The sequence below is a fragment of the Tenrec ecaudatus genome, chromosome 10, assembly GCF_050624435.1.
Source record: "Tenrec ecaudatus isolate mTenEca1 chromosome 10, mTenEca1.hap1, whole genome shotgun sequence".
Lineage (NCBI taxonomy): Eukaryota > Metazoa > Chordata > Mammalia > Afrosoricida > Tenrecidae > Tenrec > Tenrec ecaudatus.
This window is the reverse complement of record NC_134539.1, coordinates 137,311,252-137,328,188: the sequence shown is the minus strand read 5'-3', so window position 1 is coordinate 137,328,188 and position 16,937 is coordinate 137,311,252. Positions and strand designations below refer to the sequence as shown.

Genomic DNA, 16,937 nt, shown 5'->3' with positions numbered 1-16,937 from the left:
TTCCATTGACCACGGCAGGCCCTGGAGGGGCTTAGGTGGGCTTCCTTCTGACTGCTCCAGGAGTAAAGAAGTCTGCGGAGGCAGGTTCCCCAAGGGGACGGCCCCCACGGACAAGCGGGTTCGCTGTTGTGATGGGGAAAGCCTCACCTCGGCGCCCCTCCCCCAGCCCTTTCCTCACCATTTTCCTGAAACTTCCTAGCAAGCCTCGACCGGCCTGAGAAAGTCTCTCTAAAGCGTGGACCCCCATGCACCAGTCTCCATGACCTTCCAAGCTGATCTCTTCTGCCCGGAAGACCCCCTGGGAAGCCCCCCTTGTGACTGGGCTTTTCTTGAAAAGCACAGAGCGGCCGTCCTCCAATGACCGCGATAAGTGGAAACGTGTGTGTGAGGAATAAACCCGTGCGTGTCCCAACTGGAACTGCAATAGCAACGCGTTTCCCCTTCCGGCATCGTTCCGTAGGGCAGGCGCACATTGTTTAATGCACCACTTCAAAACGTGGGCACCGCGGGGGGGGGGGGTGGTCTGGTATGCCCGCCTGCCGACTGCACAGTCCTGGGGGGCGGGGGGCTGCAGTGTGTGCGCACATGGACGTGAGCGGGAGAGAGCACTGCGGTGGGAGGGAACAGCATGGCACTGGCTGTCGCTCAGCTGTGTCGCCGTCTTGAACAGCAGTACGCTATGGTGTCTAACCCCTTTCCTCATCTGCTTGTGGTTCTGCATGAGGCCCCTGTTAAGACACTAAGTCACTTAAACTCTGAGGAAAGGTGGCCCCTTTTATAGTAAGAAGTCACTTGCCCCTGCGTGGAATTTCCTGTTACCAATTTTCTGTACGCTTGCTAACAAGGCAGCACTTGGCACAGTGGGAAGGACTAATGATGAAAACAGTCCGTTGCTGTAAGGGAATCTACATTCCCCTGCCCGCAGGCGGGCAGGAAACGTGAGAGAGATTTTGATTCCCTTTGAATGTATCTAAGTGACACAAGAACAGCATCTGAAGAACTTGGCTGCTGTCGTGACCTCCTCTTGCCGACCTGCGGCCTACTCAGCAGTCTAATCTTTGGCCATATGGAGATCTCACCGACTGCCGGGCCTCCAGACCAAAGGTGACCCCGGAGATTGCAGTGGGTGTTCTCTAGGCTTCTTTAGATTAGCGGTTCTCCCCATTCCTCGTGCCGTGACTCTTTCAGACAGGTCCTCCTGTGGTGACCCCCCAACATAACATGATTTTTGTTGCTGCTTCATCACTGTACTTTTGCTACTGTTATGAATTGTAATGTATAGTGCTGATCGTCAGGATGTATTTTCATGGTTACAAATTGAACATAATTAAAGCATAGTGATTCATCACAAAAACAATATGTCATAGATTGTGAAATATTTATTTCTAATGACAAATAAATGAAAATTTTGTCTTGAAGCAGGGTGTAGCATGAATAACAGTCTTCACGCCGGGTACCTGTAGGTGGGCGTGTCTACATGTGGGCGACCCACCTGGAGACGGATAAAGGAGCTGTGTTTTCTGATGGTCTTAGGTGTGACCCCTGTGAAAGGGTCGCTCGATCCCCCAAAGGGGTCGCGACCCACAGGTTGAGAACCGCTGCTTTAGAGTAACATGGTTTTCTTTTTCTTTCTCAGGGAAGCAGAGTCTTTCAAAGAACAAGGGAACGCATACTATGCCAAGAAAGATTACAACGAAGCCTATAACTACTACACGAAAGCTATCGGTGAGAAGTCCCGGTGCTCACACCACAAGATGTGCCTCTGCTGACTTTTCTCAAAGATTCCTCCCTTAGAAGTGGTTGTTTGCCTACTGGGTTGATGGCGGTTGTTAGGGGCATTCCTTTTGGCTCGATGACCCCATGAGTAGAAAAGGAACGGCCTTTTCTGGCTCCTGCCCGTAGTTCTTTGGGCAGATCGCATAATTACTAGAAACCAGAATTACTTCTGAACACAGTAGAGGCCAGTCCCCAAATTGTGGATATTAAGACCAAAACAGATAAACTATCTAAATGCATCTGAGCCAGTTGGCAGTTCACTAAATAGCTTAGAAAACGGCCTTGGCTCGCTCTCTCTCTTCCTCTCTCCCCCTCCCTCCCTCCCTCCCTCCCTCTCTCCCCCTCCCTCCCTCCCTCCCTCACTCTCTCTCTCAGCTCCTCTTCTTCTCTCCCATCCTCACTCCCTTTCCCTTCCTTCCCCCTCTCTCCACATGAACCACTAAGCGGGGCTGAGGTGAGCATGCTACCATGAAATGTGTGTCTGACTCCATGATTTGACTCTCTCTTCTGTCTCATGTTCTTGATGACTTTAATATAATACTTATATATCTCAAAAAAAAGAAAACGGCCTTGGTGGATAGTTAAATTTCAATCATCCCCGTGCTCGGTTTACGAACACGTTTGTAATCCCCCGTCAGCAACCTTCTCCCTAACATCCCTCCAGGTCATCTCCCCAGTGCCAAAGCCAGTGATACAAACCCTTGAGCACAGCCCGTGGAGACGGGTACGCTCAATCCTCCCCCTGGAAGAGACTCAGAGCCAGATAGGATGGACTTTTCAGTGACTTCTCTTGAATGGTGGTGGTCCCTGCTGTGAAACCTTGGTGTCACCCTCAGAAGAGCAGGTGTCTCTGTTTGTCTGCCCTGCTGGCGTCGTTCTGAGGACGTGGTGACTCAGGCTGAACTTGCCCTCTTGTACCCTTCCTGCAGATCTGTGTCCTAAAAATGCCAGCTACTATGGTAATCGAGCAGCCACCTTGATGATGCTGGGAAGGTTCCGGGAAGCTCTAGGCGATGCCCAGCAGTCAGTGAGGTTGGATGACAGTTTTGTCCGGGTATGTAGCGGGTTCTCGGGGAAGGCTGAATTGCTACAATTGAGCTCTTCTGTGGCACTACTGGCATTTGGGGCCAGATCATTCTTGGGTTGTGGGAGGTTGTCCTGTGCACCATAAGAGGTGTGGCAGGATGCTTGGTTTCTCAGGGCATCAGTGACATTCCTTCCCTCAAGCCACAGTCAAAAATATCACGGAAGGATTGCCCTGATGGTGCAATGGTTGCCGCATATCAGCTGCTAGCCAAAGGTTTGATGTTCAAACCCATCCAGCACTAACACAGAAGGCCCTGGGGTTTTGTTTCCATGGAGATGGCAGTCAGGGAAACTGGGGACTGGGGGTGGAGGGAACACTTCTTCTCGTCCACATGGACGGCTGTCAGCTGGAATCCCCTTGAGCACATGAGTCACTCTCGAGTCACATGCACTGATGCAGAATCCAGGAAGATCACAGGCTGGTGGGTGCAAAGTCTTGTGGATCCAGTGGTGGTGGACTCATCCCCAGGGTTCCGGCTGCCAGCAGCATGGCTCCATGTGGCTTGTCAACAGGAAGGTAAAGCAGAGAGTATGTCCTGCCTCCAGGGAGGAAGAGAGGAAGTTCCCAGAATCCTCATGAGAAGGCCACGCCCACAGGAGGCATCAGACGAGAAGCCACCTCTCCCCTCTTAATATCCTCAAGTTGACACAAGATTATGTAACTACCACACACGTCATCTCGGGGAGCAAAATCTTCCCCCCTGCTTGAGAACCACTGCTCCTGCCATTTTGATCCCATTTCTTCTCCGTGCGTATTTGTCCCTCTTGTTTATTTCCCTCTGCTTGATTATGCCCCCCTTCTCCCCTTGTTGTCTTTTTCCCAGGGACACCTCCGGGAGGGCAAGTGCCACCTTTCTCTAGGGAATGCCATGGCGGCGTGTCGGAGTTTCCAGAGAGCACTAGAACTGGATCACAAGAACACTCAGGCACAGCAAGAGGTACACTCAGATCCTGTCTGTATCAAAAGAGGCCTGTGGGATATTTGGGGAGAATAGAGAATGTTTAAACCCCAAGAAAACGAGAGGTCCTTGAGATGGCTGGGGCACAGACAGAGCCTTTCAGGAATAGAATTGAGTGAGGTTAAAAATGCAAGTAAATTCGAGTCGTGATTAAATCAGTAGCAACAAAAACTTGTGAGTCCGTCTTTCATTTGAATTTGTGTGGACAATGGACCAGTTAGAGTTTGTAGCGATGTCAGTTAGCCAGACGTTTATCTCAGGGTGTGGTACATGGTGTGCTTCTGTGCGTAAAAATATTAAAGACAATAGTTCCTCAGGGCCATCGTGAGGATCCGATGAGAATGTGTTTGAAAGATTTGTAAATCTTGGGGGCTGGAGTAGAGGCGGGAGGGGGGGGGGTTGTCCGTGTTCCTGATATTCTTTCAAGGACAAATTCTTCAGGGCCTTACTGATTTTCATGTTTTGTTTAATCTGTCTAGAACTTCATTGAAACTTTTCTGTATCTGATTTTCCGGTATAGTTGAAGAATGCGAACGCAGTCATAGAATATGAGAAAATAGCAGAAACAGATTTTGAGAAGCGGGATTTTCGGAAGGTAATGTACCACTGGGAAGCCCTCTCTGGGGTCTCTTACAGGCGTGCTGTGCGCGGGGCTGAGACACAAAGAGGCAGGCTCTGCTAGAGGAAATGGGTGACTTCACTTGCACCTTTTTGTTAGAATACTTCTTTTCTAAATTACAGTTGGCTTTATTGATAAAAAACAAAATGAGTCTGTTAGTGGAACATGTTCCTACTTTTGATGTAAAGTAGTAGCTTAACAGTGTGTTCGCCAATTGGAATGATTTAATAGATTTTTTGTGCATACTGAGCACTAACACTCCTGGCAGAGAGGAATGGGGGGAAGGGAGGGCCCCTTTTGCATGAGAAGTGGATTTAACTTGTGCTCACCATTCTTTTGACCTGAGTCTTTCCTCCAGAAATATAACCCTTACAGATGTGAGAACTTACATGTGGCAGGAAGGAGGGGGCAGATTTGAAATAGGAAAGGTGCGCCCTGGTCCAGCTCCCGGTGGTTCTGCCCAAGTCCCTTCCCACTCTCTGTATAATCTGCCTAATTCCTCTCTGCTCAGAGGGGAGCTTTCAGTAGAATGTCAAAAGGGGTGTTAAATGGCCCAGAAAGAGGAGCTTTCTCAGTGAACTTTGTGAGTAGCATGTGAGCCAGTGGGTGAGCTGCTCCGGCATCTGTGGGATTTTGCGTGGTGCGTTCTGTAGCTGGTGCTCAATAAATGTTAGGCAACAGAGGGTGCAGTAAGAATCATGGTTAAAACAATGTCACACACTGCAGAAGTCTTGTATTTGGTAATCAATATATTTTATTAGCTTGTACAGTGGCCCAGCATGAGCTTGTTAGCATCCCTCCTGTATCTGTTGCCTTTAACAACCACAGTGTCTTTGTGGTGTGATTCATAACGTGTGTGTGGTGGTGTTTTTAGTGGGGGGGGGCGCTTTGTGGAGTGTGTGTAGGGATTCTGTCTTCTGCCACGTTTTCTGCGGTTTACATAGGCAGAAGCTCTGTCTTGAAAGGCGGTCTTTTGGGTTTCTTTTCTCTCTTGCCCACTCCCGAGCCAGGATCCCCAGTTGGTGAGAGAATCCTCTGTTTGTAGCATTCCAGCCTCCCCTCCTCCCGCCACTGTAGTGCATGGTGATGTCACAAATGAGGAATTATGATCCTGGCCGGGGAAACAGAGGAACTTGGAGGAAACAAAGATATTCTTTGCCTGCAGCTGTCCCTGGTCATGGGAGGTGGGGGCGGGAGAGAAGCACTGAGCCTCCACCACTCGTCCCCACGACGAGCAGGCTGTCAGGAAGGCAGCTGGGGGGGGGGCTGCCTACATTTGAGTGACACCCCACTCCTTCTGTCCCTAAGAAACCAGTGTCTTGGCTCTGCAGGCACTTGCACTTCGGTGTTGTCCAGAGAGCGGCCAGGACAGGAGCCTGTGCTGTTGCAGGACGGGCACCCCCGTCACTCCTTGGACCTCCTTGGACATCGCAGGAAATCTCCACTCAGCATGGCGCTTATCTGGGCACCCCTTTTTTTGATTTAGTTTTTCAGTTTTTTGAAAAGATGGCATTTCTGGTTCAGAATTTGGGAAGTACTCTAGCTACCTACCTATGAGCCTGTTGTGGGGGCAGCAGGGTGGAACGCTTTAACCCCAGGGGGATGGATTCCTCTGAGACATGCCTCCACCTTCCCTTAGCCATTCCATTACCAACCAAAGGAGCCCTGGTGGCTCAGTGGTTATGTGTTAGGCTGCAGTCCTAATGGTTGCCCTGCAGAAAGGCTGGGCTTTCCGTGCCCATCAACAGGTACCGTCTTGGCGGGGGTCACCGAGTCAGCGTGGACTGCATGGTGGGGAGCGTGGTTTGGTTACCAGTCACAACCCCCCTCTGCTGGGTTTGGGAACTCAACTAGGGCCACATAGAGCTCATGGTGACAGGGTTTGTTGGGAAGTTAAGAGGTTATCATTCAAGATCTAAAATGCTCAGGACAGCCTCTTCTCAGCCGTGTCCCCAGACAAGCCTTGTCATCAGCCACACGGTTCGTTTACATCCACCTTGCTCAGGCATGTTCGAAAGCTCTTTTAGCACACTACTCCGCCCTAAGCCTCAGTCCAAAGGTGCTCAGCAAATCTAGCTCCTTTGGTTCCGTGCCTGGAGGCACACCACACCTCTGTGGGTGCCCAGAGGCACCCAACTGGCCTTGCTCTGAGGCTGGCCGTTTGGGCTCTTGCTGCTGCGCTGCCACTTTGCTGGTGTTAGAGCTCAGCGCGCTCTGTTCCTGGATCGAGGAGGTTCATTTTATACCCAGCGGGATAGAGAAATGTGACCCGAGCCCATCTTTTACAGTCACGGGTAGCCCTGTTCACAACCACTCACAGTGGCATCAGAGCCCCTTGCCAGCATCTTCCCGCAGTTCTCTCCCCGGGCCCAGCAGGAAAAGAGCCAGCACACCTTGTCTGTACCAGGTCATTCCAAAGGATTGAAACGGAAACCCTTGCACACAGTTGTTACTGCAGCGCTGTTCACAAAAGCCCCAGAGTGGCAACAACCCAGATGTCCGTCAGCAAAGGCCTGCATAAGCCAACTCCAGTATATCCACACCGTCAGTAGCGTCCAGCCGTAAACGAGCCCAGCGCGATGACCCACAAATTTATGCCGAGGGCAAGATGCAGGCAGAAGGTTCTAGATTATCCATCCAGCTCGGTGGTGTCAAGGGGCGGCGGGAAGGGAATGGGAAGTGACTGCTTAACACACTGTGTGGGCAGTCTTTCTGTATCAGTGCATGCAGAACAAAACTGTAAAGGACGGAAGGTGGCCGTGATGGCCCCCCCGTAACGCCAAGCGACATGCATAACCTCGCTTCTCTGTTGGTGAGGTCCTTCTTGGAGGGCTTCTTACTGGCGGCCGGTGCTTTTGGCTTTGGATTTGTAGAGCAACATGCTGGGGTTAACTTGTCACCGGATAGTCTATTCTGAACCATTGAACGTGAACTTATTGGCTGAGTTCTGGACTACACTCTGGAGGGGTGACCACAGGAGCCCTTGGTGAGCTGTGGAGCCAGTGCACAGAAGAGGAGGGACCATGCTATTGGCGTGTTGAGTAGCCCCTGCCCTAGGGGGTACTGCTTTTTCATGTTTAAGTAGGCCACAGCATCTCATCATCGGAGCCCTGTGAACTTGGACAGGGTTGCTATGGATAGCATTCGTAATGGAGGCAGCCGGCTTGCTGATCACAGCTCCTAGCTCCGGAGTTGGTGTGGAAGAAGCCCCATTCTGTTTCCATCGCTTGCTGGACGGGACCATTTGGAGGAAGTTACTTTATCTGGTGGTGCCTTGATTTTCTTGTCAGTAAATGCCAAACCCCTTAAAGCAAAGAAAGAAGATGGGAATTACCTGCTTCCTAAAACTGTTGGGACGACTTCATGGGAAGCACTCGATAAAGACTTGCTCTTGTCGTTACCATCTAGATAGTAGGCTCCCAGACTTACTTGCCTGACTGTCCCTCGTTCGGGAAGAACAAAGCAGAAACAGAAACACTCAGCAATGGCCTAGCAGTGAATAACCTTTGCATGAGAGCCCACACCCCAGCATGAAGTCTGAGTGTCTGCTTGTAGAGCCCCGCCCCTCAGCATTCTTGCGCCGCACTCCACCACCACCCCGTCCCCTACCAGGGCCAGTGTCACCCATTTGGGCAAATGCTGATCTCGGTCAACTGCTCTTGGTGTCGGAGTTTGATGGTGTGGCCCCAGGAAACTTCCTTCTGCTTTGATTCTCTTGCTTGCGGCGACTAGATGACGAGTGACGGCTCTGGGCCTTGACTATTCTCCCCTCCCTGCAGGTGGTTTTCTGCATGGATCGGGCCTTGGAATTTGCCCCTGCCTGTCATCGCTTCAAAATCCTCAAAGCAGAATGTTTGGCCATGCTGGGCCGCCATCCGGAGGCACAGTCTGTCGCCAGGTATGGGGTCAAGTCACTTCATTCCTGAGCTGGCAAGGTCTGTGACTTGGTGCTGTCTGGCAGCCTCTATACCAGGAGGCTGCCATATGGCCCAGTGGATGGGCCAGCCAGGGCTGACCACACCTTCTGTGAGTTTAAAGCCAAAAAGGCTAATGCAGATTTGCAAACCCACCGAGTTATATAGCAGTAGGACAGGCATTGGAAACATCTGTGACAGAACCGGGGGCGGGGGGGGGGTGTTTTAAAAATCGTCCTTTTCCATAGGAGACTTCTGCTCCGGGGCCGGCTGGAGAAGCTCTCCAGATAGTAAACGTTGTCGGTTCTACAGGTCGTCATAAGGTCTCTCCCGTAGGGCAATAGGTGGACATGGCTCGCTTGTTTCAGGGCAGCTGTGTTCACAACAGATGGCAGGCAGGATGGGTCTAGGGCTGTCGTTCACTGACCCCTGGTCCCTCTAATAAGGACCATGAAAAGTACACTCAGGTAAACATAGGTGGTTTATTCTGAGAAGGCCTTTGGGGGCGCAAACCATTTGTGCCTGACCTGCACTCGCTGAGCTTGCTGGTCTGACCCCACGCTGCGGCCCTGAGGCGGGATGGAATGGCTGCATGATCTGTTTACATAGAGTGCCGGCTAGAGAACCTGTGGGGGGTTGGGTGGGACAGTGTCCTCCTTTAGATGCCTTCCGAAGTTGACGACCGGTCAGGGAGAAACAGGGCCACTGATGGCAGTCGTGGGGGGCGCCCCTTCCGGGGCCACAGCTGAAGGTGCCCTTTCTGTTCTTGCAGTGACATCTTGCGGATGGATTCCACCAATGCCGACGCCCTGTACGTGCGAGGGCTCTGTCTTTACTACGAGGACTGTATCGAGAAGGCCGTTCAGTTTTTCGTGCAGGCTCTCAGGATGGCGCCTGACCACGAGAAGGCCTGTGTTGCTTGCAGAGTAAGTCGGAGGGACTGGATCCGAGGGGGGAAGGAAGCTGCCCAAGAAACAGGCTGGCTCCTCTGCCTGCTTCTCAGAGATGCACGGCCTTCTCATTAGAAATCACTTCAGGACCCTTTGTGCTGCCTCAGTTCCTACCTGAAGCAGATAGGGGCATGCGCCCTGGGCGGTCACGGCAGGCGCCCACCTGGCTTCCTCCGTCCACGCTGTAGGGAGCGCGGTGAGCGGCACAAGCCAGTCGCCCTGGCGATGAGGCGGCAGGTGTGTGGTGCTGAATCTGGGTCCCCACCTGCCCTCAGCTCTCCAGGTGTGTAACCGACCCCCGTCCTTTCCTTTGTAGAATGCCAAGGCCCTTAAAGCAAAGAAGGAAGATGGGAATAAGGCGTTTAAAGATGGAAATTACAAACTAGCATATGAACTGTACACAGAAGCCCTCGGGATCGATCCCAATAATATAAAAACAAATGCTAAACTCTACTGTAATCGGGGCACGGTGAATTCCAAGGTAAGTGCGCAGCCGGGCCCTTGGGGCCAGCAGAGGTCATTTGAAGGGACGCGGGAGGAGCGGCCTGATGAGGAGGAGGGTTGGGTTGGCATCTGTTAAGAGCTGGGTTCGGAGAGGCAAGCTTTCCTTTCTTCTCCATGGACCTTCCGGAGCCCTGAGGCCGGTTTGGAAGTGCAGCCCCACCGTCCTCTGAGGTCCTTTTGCCCCGGCAAGAGAAATGCTAGGTGGTCTTCAGCTACCGCTGCGGCTTCCCAAGGGGCCACTGTGATGTCTTCTTTCTGAGTCGTGACTTGGGGCAGCTCCAAGGAGAGGCAGGCATGACCGCTCACCTTTCCCTTCCACCTGACCCGTGGTCACAGTGCCGAGTTAGAAGTGGGCTGAGCACCCTTGGGGCCCCAGACCCCTCGAAGCAAAGAGCAGGCTGGTTGCCCCTGCACTGCAGCATCCTTACAGTGAGAAATCCCAGTACTCCGATCCCTCGAGTTGGTCTCTGGGGAAAGGGAGGGCAGGAACTCCGCTCACTCTTGTCATGGCCGGGGGGGGGGGGGCGCGAAGGGGGGCCTCTAGCGGGACATGACGGGGGTGGCTTATCCTCGTAGAGCAGTGTGCCTGCCTGGCAGCATTTAACACAGAAACCCACTCCAAACGTGGGGAGGCTGCCCAGTGCCTCCGTCCTCTGAGCGGCTGGATGGCCCCTGCCCCTGGACCAGGTGGGGCAGTGGGGGCGGGGACAGCATGGCCGAGCCACCACCTTAGCCCCCTCAGACCCGGGCGATGTGAAGTGTGACCGCTCTCTCTCCCCTGAAGCTCCGCAAGCTAGATGGCGCAATTGAAGACTGCACGCACGCCGTGCGGCTGGACGACACGTACATCAAAGCCTACTTGAGAAGAGCTCAGTGGTGAGTGGCGCCGGGCAGAGGGCAGAGGGCTGCAGGTGGCTTCCGCGGAGCTGTGCCGTGGCACCGGCGGCAGCAGAGCCAGGGACCGTGTGAGGTCATTTGGTCCTTCCCCCTGCCTCTAGGTGGGATTGTTCCAGGCCTAGCCTCCCTTTATAGCCAGACCTCCAGCGGAGGAGATTGCCCAGCGCCCTCAGGCCCTGGGCCTGGGTCTAGCGCCCCTCACGGTCAGTGCGATTCCTCTGCTCCTGACCTAAGTGCCTTGTGAAAGAGTCACTTCCTTTCCTGTGGAGGTTTGTGTGCTGTACCCTGCGCTCTGGCTCGGCCCGGTGCTCGGCACATAGTAGGTGTCACTCAGGAAACGCCCCGTTGAATGACGGTGCCGGTTTCGTGTCGTGCCTGTCTGGGTCGATCCGGCTCTGCCTCCAGAGCAGTCCAGGCACCCCTTTTGCAGTGCCCGCCCCGCCCCTGGGCTGTCTGCCTGGGTGTTTTGAGCAGAAGGGGCCCTTGCCTGGCTGGGCGGCTTATACGTCGGTCAGGACGGGCTTCCGCGTGCCCAGGTTTGTGTGCAGAGCCAGGGCTGCCCAACCAGCCTGCTCATCAACTCTTGGACCCACTGGGCTACTTTCTCCCAGCGGGAACGCCCCCAGAGCTAGGAGAGGCTTGCATCAGAAACCAGTGTCTTCCAATTCCAATTCCAGTTATTTCCCCCCACCGAGAGAGAAGAACCCTTTGTCTTCAGACCCGCTCCCCTGGAGTCGATTCTCACAGTGGCAGTGGTCCTAAAGGACGGGGTGGAAGCGCCCCAGTTGTTCAGGCTGTAAATCTCCGTGGAAACAGACTTGCCTCCTGCGCAGCTGATGGGTTGGCATCTTGTGGTTGGCTCCTAAAGCCCCTAAAGGAAAGCCGTGCTTCTCCCACTCCGGTTCCAGCCGTGCCTGCAGTGCAGTGCCGTGCACGGTCCGGGAGCACATGCTGGTTGTTGGCAGTACCTAGACCAGGAGCAGATCCTCTCAAAGCCTGTAGCTTGCCCCCTCCCCCAAATGCCACATCATTGGAAAACTGCTGTGGCGACCGGTGCCTTTTATCAGAAGTGAACTCCCAAGTCGCTCCCTTGGCCTCTCAGACACGACAGGGCACGTGGTGTGTTACAGATTCCATCAGACCACGGTCCATCGTGCTCTCTCTGGCACCCACTGGCAGACGGGAGCGTACGCTTTAGGGGCCAAGGCACATCTGTGGTGCAGCCAGCAGCTGACTTCAGTAGGAGCAGATGCTGCTGACGCAGAGGGGTTGCTACACGTGTGTTCAAAGGTGCAAAAAGGGACCTGCTCGGCGTCTAGAGAGGGAGGCGACTGCTTGCTCGCCCTCTGTGGGATGCTCGGTGGCCGGCTCTGCTAGGAGCCAGGCCTGGGTGAGGTGCCAGAGAGGGAGCATGCGGCTCCTCGTCCGTGCAGTGAGGATCACTTACTCACCTCCTGGTCTTTCTGTTGGAAGCAGGCAGAACTCTCCGTCATACATTCACACACACACCCACACATGCACACACACCCACCACCACCACACGGTCGACCAAGAATCCAAGCCGTGGCCTCAGCTGTTGGCCTTGACTAGAGGCCTGCCCACTGCCCACCTGCCTCAGCTTACCCTGGTGTGGCATCACCTCCCCTCGAGGCCAGAGTTGTCCCTTTCAGTTGGGAGGTAAAGATGCCAGTGCCGGTGAGCGGGTTCCGACTCGGCACTTACAGGACAGAGGCGCGCTTCTAAGGGTGTAAGGTTGGTAAGGAAGCAGAGGGCCACAGCTGCCATGTCTCTGTCCCTCCGAGCAGCACGTTGGCTTGAACAGCTCGCCTTTCTGGGAGCAAAAAGGGCTTAGCTTCTCTATCACCTGGGGGTGGAACGACCCTTTCACAGGCATCGCCTAAGACCATCAGAAAACACATACGTATGTCACAGTCTATAATTACCTATTTTGTGATTAATCACTATGCTCTGATTATGTTCAATTTGTAACAATGAAAATACATCCTGAATATCAGGTGTTTACATTACAATTCATAACAGTAGCAATATGACAGTGATGAAGTCGCAACGAAAATAATGTTATGGTTGGAGGTCACTACCACATGAGGACCTGTCTGCAAGGTCATGAAGGTTGAGAACCGCTGCTCTAATACGCTGGCAGACAGTTCTCTATGCCTGTCTCTCTGGACATGCATCAAATTGACACGCGCACAAAGCTGCACGTTTTCTCCCAAAAACAGCCGAAGTATGCACGGCTAACCTGAATGAAGCGATGTGGTACTGCGTATATGTAACATGTATGACGTTTAACACTGCATTTGAGACACTGGTCTGGCATAGCCTAAGGGTCGCTCAGTGTGACAATCCCCACTGCGTTGTCTTTTTACTTTGATGTTTACTTTCTAAGGACCTTTTGGCCGTGTTTATAGTTGTAACTGAAGTGATGCTTTCATGAATGAAACCGATTTGCTGGGAATAATCCTCAACTTAGGTTCGCGTTGAATTGAGGCGTGTCCTTAGAGATAGCAGCAGCCCAGAGACCGTCGAGACAGACGGCTGGGAGCCATGCATCTGGACTGTGTGTGTCGGTGACTGGGTACAAGTCCGCATCTGTGTAGGAGGTGAATGCAAATGGCTTGTCTTTATTGTTGAGGAAGCCAAGGTGCAGCAACAAAACGCGGCCTGTAACCCTAGTGCTACTGTGTGACAAATGGAACGGGGGCTCCTGGGGGCTCTTTATACATCTCTCTCTTCCCCTGCTATGGGTAGCCCACGTGCTTCCTCATAAGCTCCTGGCACAAAAGGGTTCTGGGCACTCCTGGGAAGGGAGTATTCTGAACTTGTTTCCAACACTCCTTTGCCACCCAAGGGCCCCCTCCCCCCAAGGGCCACCGTCCCGGGGGTTTCCGCCCCGTCCCTGTGATACCAGGGAGCCTAGTCTTTGTTAGGATTTTGAATTTTGTTTCCCAGTTTTCTCCCGCTCTACCCTGACCCATCTAATGTGATCCCTTTCAAAGTGGTGTGGTCAGCGGCGGTAGCCGGGCACCGACCAGCGCCTGTGGTCTCAAGAGTCCTGGAAGCAGAGGTTCAATGGTCCACTCGTGCCTCAATGTTCCCACGCTTCCCAGCCCTTGGTAGCTCCTTAAACGACTGCTCACCGCCACCATTGTTTAATGACATGCTATGTTGTGGTGCTGGCCGAAAATCAGAGATGCTGGGATGCTGGGGCTTCTCTTGGCCAGCCACACGAGTCGCATGGATGTTTGCCGCATGCTCATGAGGGGGCCGTGTGGTCACAGTAATAAAGTGAATCCCTGTACAGCAAGCAGCCGCTCTGCAGAGTCCCTCCCCACTTCCCAGCTGGGGCGCTGGGTGCATCTTCCTCGGCCCTCCGACCCGTCTGTTTACTTCCTAGGCCAATCTTAGTGTCTCTGATCTTGACCGGACATGGAAATTGTCCCCTGCTCCTGCTGAAGAGAAACGTCCGTGTCTGGCAGTCAGCCTGTCGGGCTGGGCTGCGCCCTCTCGGGCCTGAGCCCCATCCTTTCTGCTGTACTCCTGGCGTAGCAGCGCTCTCGCGTGCCCGTCTCCGTGCCGTTGTGGCTTCTCTGGACCCCTCGGAGGGACTGCTCTGCTGGGCAGCACCTGCCGGCAATCACCCTGATCTGCTGAGCCGACCCTCCTCGGGTCCCACTAACCCCACTTGTGCTCTGGATGGGAGCCTGCCCTGCATGTTCATCTCTCCATCCCACGTGATCACCCAGGTTCACTTCCCCTTCACGCTGCCTTTCCTGAGGCGGCCCAGCTGTCCCCGGGGCCACTCAGATCAGTGCCTCCCTTTGAAAGGTCCTGAGGCCGGTTCTGTTTCTGCCTCCGTGTGAACTCGGTGGCTCCATTTCCCCCAGTGCTAGATTGAGGGCCTCTGTTGGATGAGACAGTGTAGCACCAGTGTGTGTCTTGCTTGAGCCACGCTTCTTCCCCAGAGTGCTCCAGGAGGCCCGAGCACAGAGCTGACCTGCGTTTCCTTCTCAGTTACATGGACACGGAACAGTATGAGGAAGCCGTGCGTGACTATGAGAAGGTGTATCAGACGGAAAAGACAAAAGGTAGTCATTTGAGACCATGGGCTTGAGATCCTGGAAGCTGTGCTGGGCAGGGGGTTTATTCGATCACTAGGAAGGAAGTGTGCGGGGGCTGAGATGGGAGGACCCCAGAGGAGGAGGCCGGTGCTGACCTCTGGGGAAAAGCCCCTGGAGTGGCTGGCCAGGCTCTCTCTGCCCACCGACCCCACTGTCTCCCCCAGAACACAAACAGCTCCTAAAGCACGCCCAGCTGGAGCTGAAGAAGAGCAAGAGGAAAGATTACTACAAGATCCTGGGGGTGGACAAGAATGCCTCCGAGGACGAGATCAAGAAAGCCTACCGGAAGCGCGCCTTGATGCACCATCCAGGTAGGGCGGGAGCATGAGTGGGCCGGCCTGTTGGATTGGGGAAGGGAACGCGAGCTCACCTTGGACGCACGGAAGAATTACGACCAGTTGAGATGCAAAAGGAGTTTATTTGCTAGCTCGAACTAGGGCTTCCCTCCCTCCACTGCCCAGCGCAGCGGGGACCCAGCGTCCAAAAGGGAATCAGCCCCGAGTTCTTTGTTCCCTGGGCATTTATGGGGCCAGGGACCGGGGGCAGTCCAGTGTTGCTGTTCTTTAAATTTATTGGAGAAAACTTCTGGCGTCAGCATTGTCCAGTGGTGGTTGGCAAGCAGTTTCGTGCGTGTTTTCTTGACTGGTCGGTTGGGGGGGGGGTCGCTGCTCCCTACTGGTCAGTCTGGGATAGATGATGCCTTCTCTTACTGAATTATCTCAGTGTTCAGGAATCTGAAATTAGAGCTTAAGCCTGCCCCAGACTTTGGTTTTATACAGCCTGTCATGGTGCTGGTGCTGGCAGTTGTAAACTAGGACCCCACAGGCCCATGCCAGAGAGGCCTCCAAGCAGCCCTGCACAGGGGCCAGAATAAGCCCCAGACCCTGCCAAGCACCCAGGTCCCTCCTGAATCAGGACTAGAGGGCTCTGCCTGGAATTCTGCTTGCCTTGCCTTGCCTCGGCCAGCGTTCACTTGCACCCTCCCCCCAGATCGGCACAGTGGGGCCAGTGCTGAAGTTCAGAAGGAGGAGGAGAAGAAGTTCAAGGAAGTTGGAGAAGCCTTTACTATCCTTTCGGATCCCAAGAAAAAGACTCGCTACGACAGTGGGCAGGACCTGGATGAGGAGGGCATGAACATGGGTGGTGAGTTGGTGGGGCACGTGGGGGGCTGAGGGCTGAGCAAGATGAGCGTTGCTCCGAACGGAGGATTGCCGTGCCTTCAGCTGGTGACGTTGCCCTGCTGGCCTGTGAGCACCTGCGGTGTGCGGCGCTCTCCATGCTGCCAGAGGTGGTAGACGACGCGGGCAGGGTCCCTGGCCTAGAGAGTCTGATAGTCACGGCCCTGCGATCAGGAGGGGCACTGGGGGTCCAGCAGGCAAACTCTGTAGTGGCTGTAGCAAGGAAAGTTGGGGTGACACCAGGGTGTGGCACTTTGGAGGGCGGGGCAGCAGGTGGTCCTGGTGGGAGGACAGCAGGGTTTGGTCCTAGAGGGCTGGGGGAGCTTGTGGGAAGCTGGTGAGCACTGCAGGGCTGAAGTACGTAAGGACGTCGAGTTGTGCCCCATTGAGTGCCCTTTGAAGTCGGGGCACAGTCGACTCAGTGGTGGGTGCTGGTGCGCCCTGTGCGTCCCCATCAGAGTGTGACGGAGGCCCTGGGCTGTGCCAGCTCTCAGTCCCTGATGCCAACTCAGTGGGGTTTTTCCTCCCACGCCGAAACCGGTTTGCTGTTTGAAATACGATAGATGGGTTGGATAGTCCCGAGCGTTGTGCACCGAGGAGGATCACCCTAGGCTTACTAACAAGCATGCTGTGCTGTCCAGCAGCTGCGAAGGGATAGTGCCTGTAATCTGTCAGAAACCATCCCCAGGCTTAAGTAGGGCAGCTATTGACCAGACTTGGCCTCTAGAAATAAACAAGGACAGGCAAAAGAAAATACTGCCAGGCTTCCAGTTTACATACATCTGGGTTTATTCCAAAGCAAGTGTTTTTGTTTTTCAGTACTTTTCTTGGGCACTCTTAAACATCTCATCACAATCCATACAGTCATCCAGTGTGTCAAGCACGTATGCACACGTGCCGCCGTCATCATTTCAA

The 16,937-nt window shown here is 54.0% G+C and overlaps 1 protein-coding gene across 1 annotated transcript in view; it reads left to right on the top strand.

The window, feature by feature from the left end:
- Window positions 1–16,937, top strand: part of DNAJC7 (DnaJ heat shock protein family (Hsp40) member C7) — a 31,619-nt gene that overhangs the window by 10,784 nt on the left and 3,898 nt on the right. The window contains exons 2-12 of the mRNA XM_075561827.1: window positions 1,637–1,725; window positions 2,706–2,830; window positions 3,687–3,800; window positions 4,342–4,416; window positions 8,220–8,338; window positions 9,127–9,280; window positions 9,621–9,785; window positions 10,593–10,684; window positions 14,738–14,811; window positions 15,009–15,155; window positions 15,835–15,987. Coding sequence (XP_075417942.1) covers window positions 1,637–1,725; window positions 2,706–2,830; window positions 3,687–3,800; window positions 4,342–4,416; window positions 8,220–8,338; window positions 9,127–9,280; window positions 9,621–9,785; window positions 10,593–10,684; window positions 14,738–14,811; window positions 15,009–15,155; window positions 15,835–15,987 — 1,307 coding nt within the window. The remainder of the gene's footprint in view (window positions 1–1,636; window positions 1,726–2,705; window positions 2,831–3,686; window positions 3,801–4,341; window positions 4,417–8,219; window positions 8,339–9,126; window positions 9,281–9,620; window positions 9,786–10,592; window positions 10,685–14,737; window positions 14,812–15,008; window positions 15,156–15,834; window positions 15,988–16,937) is intronic.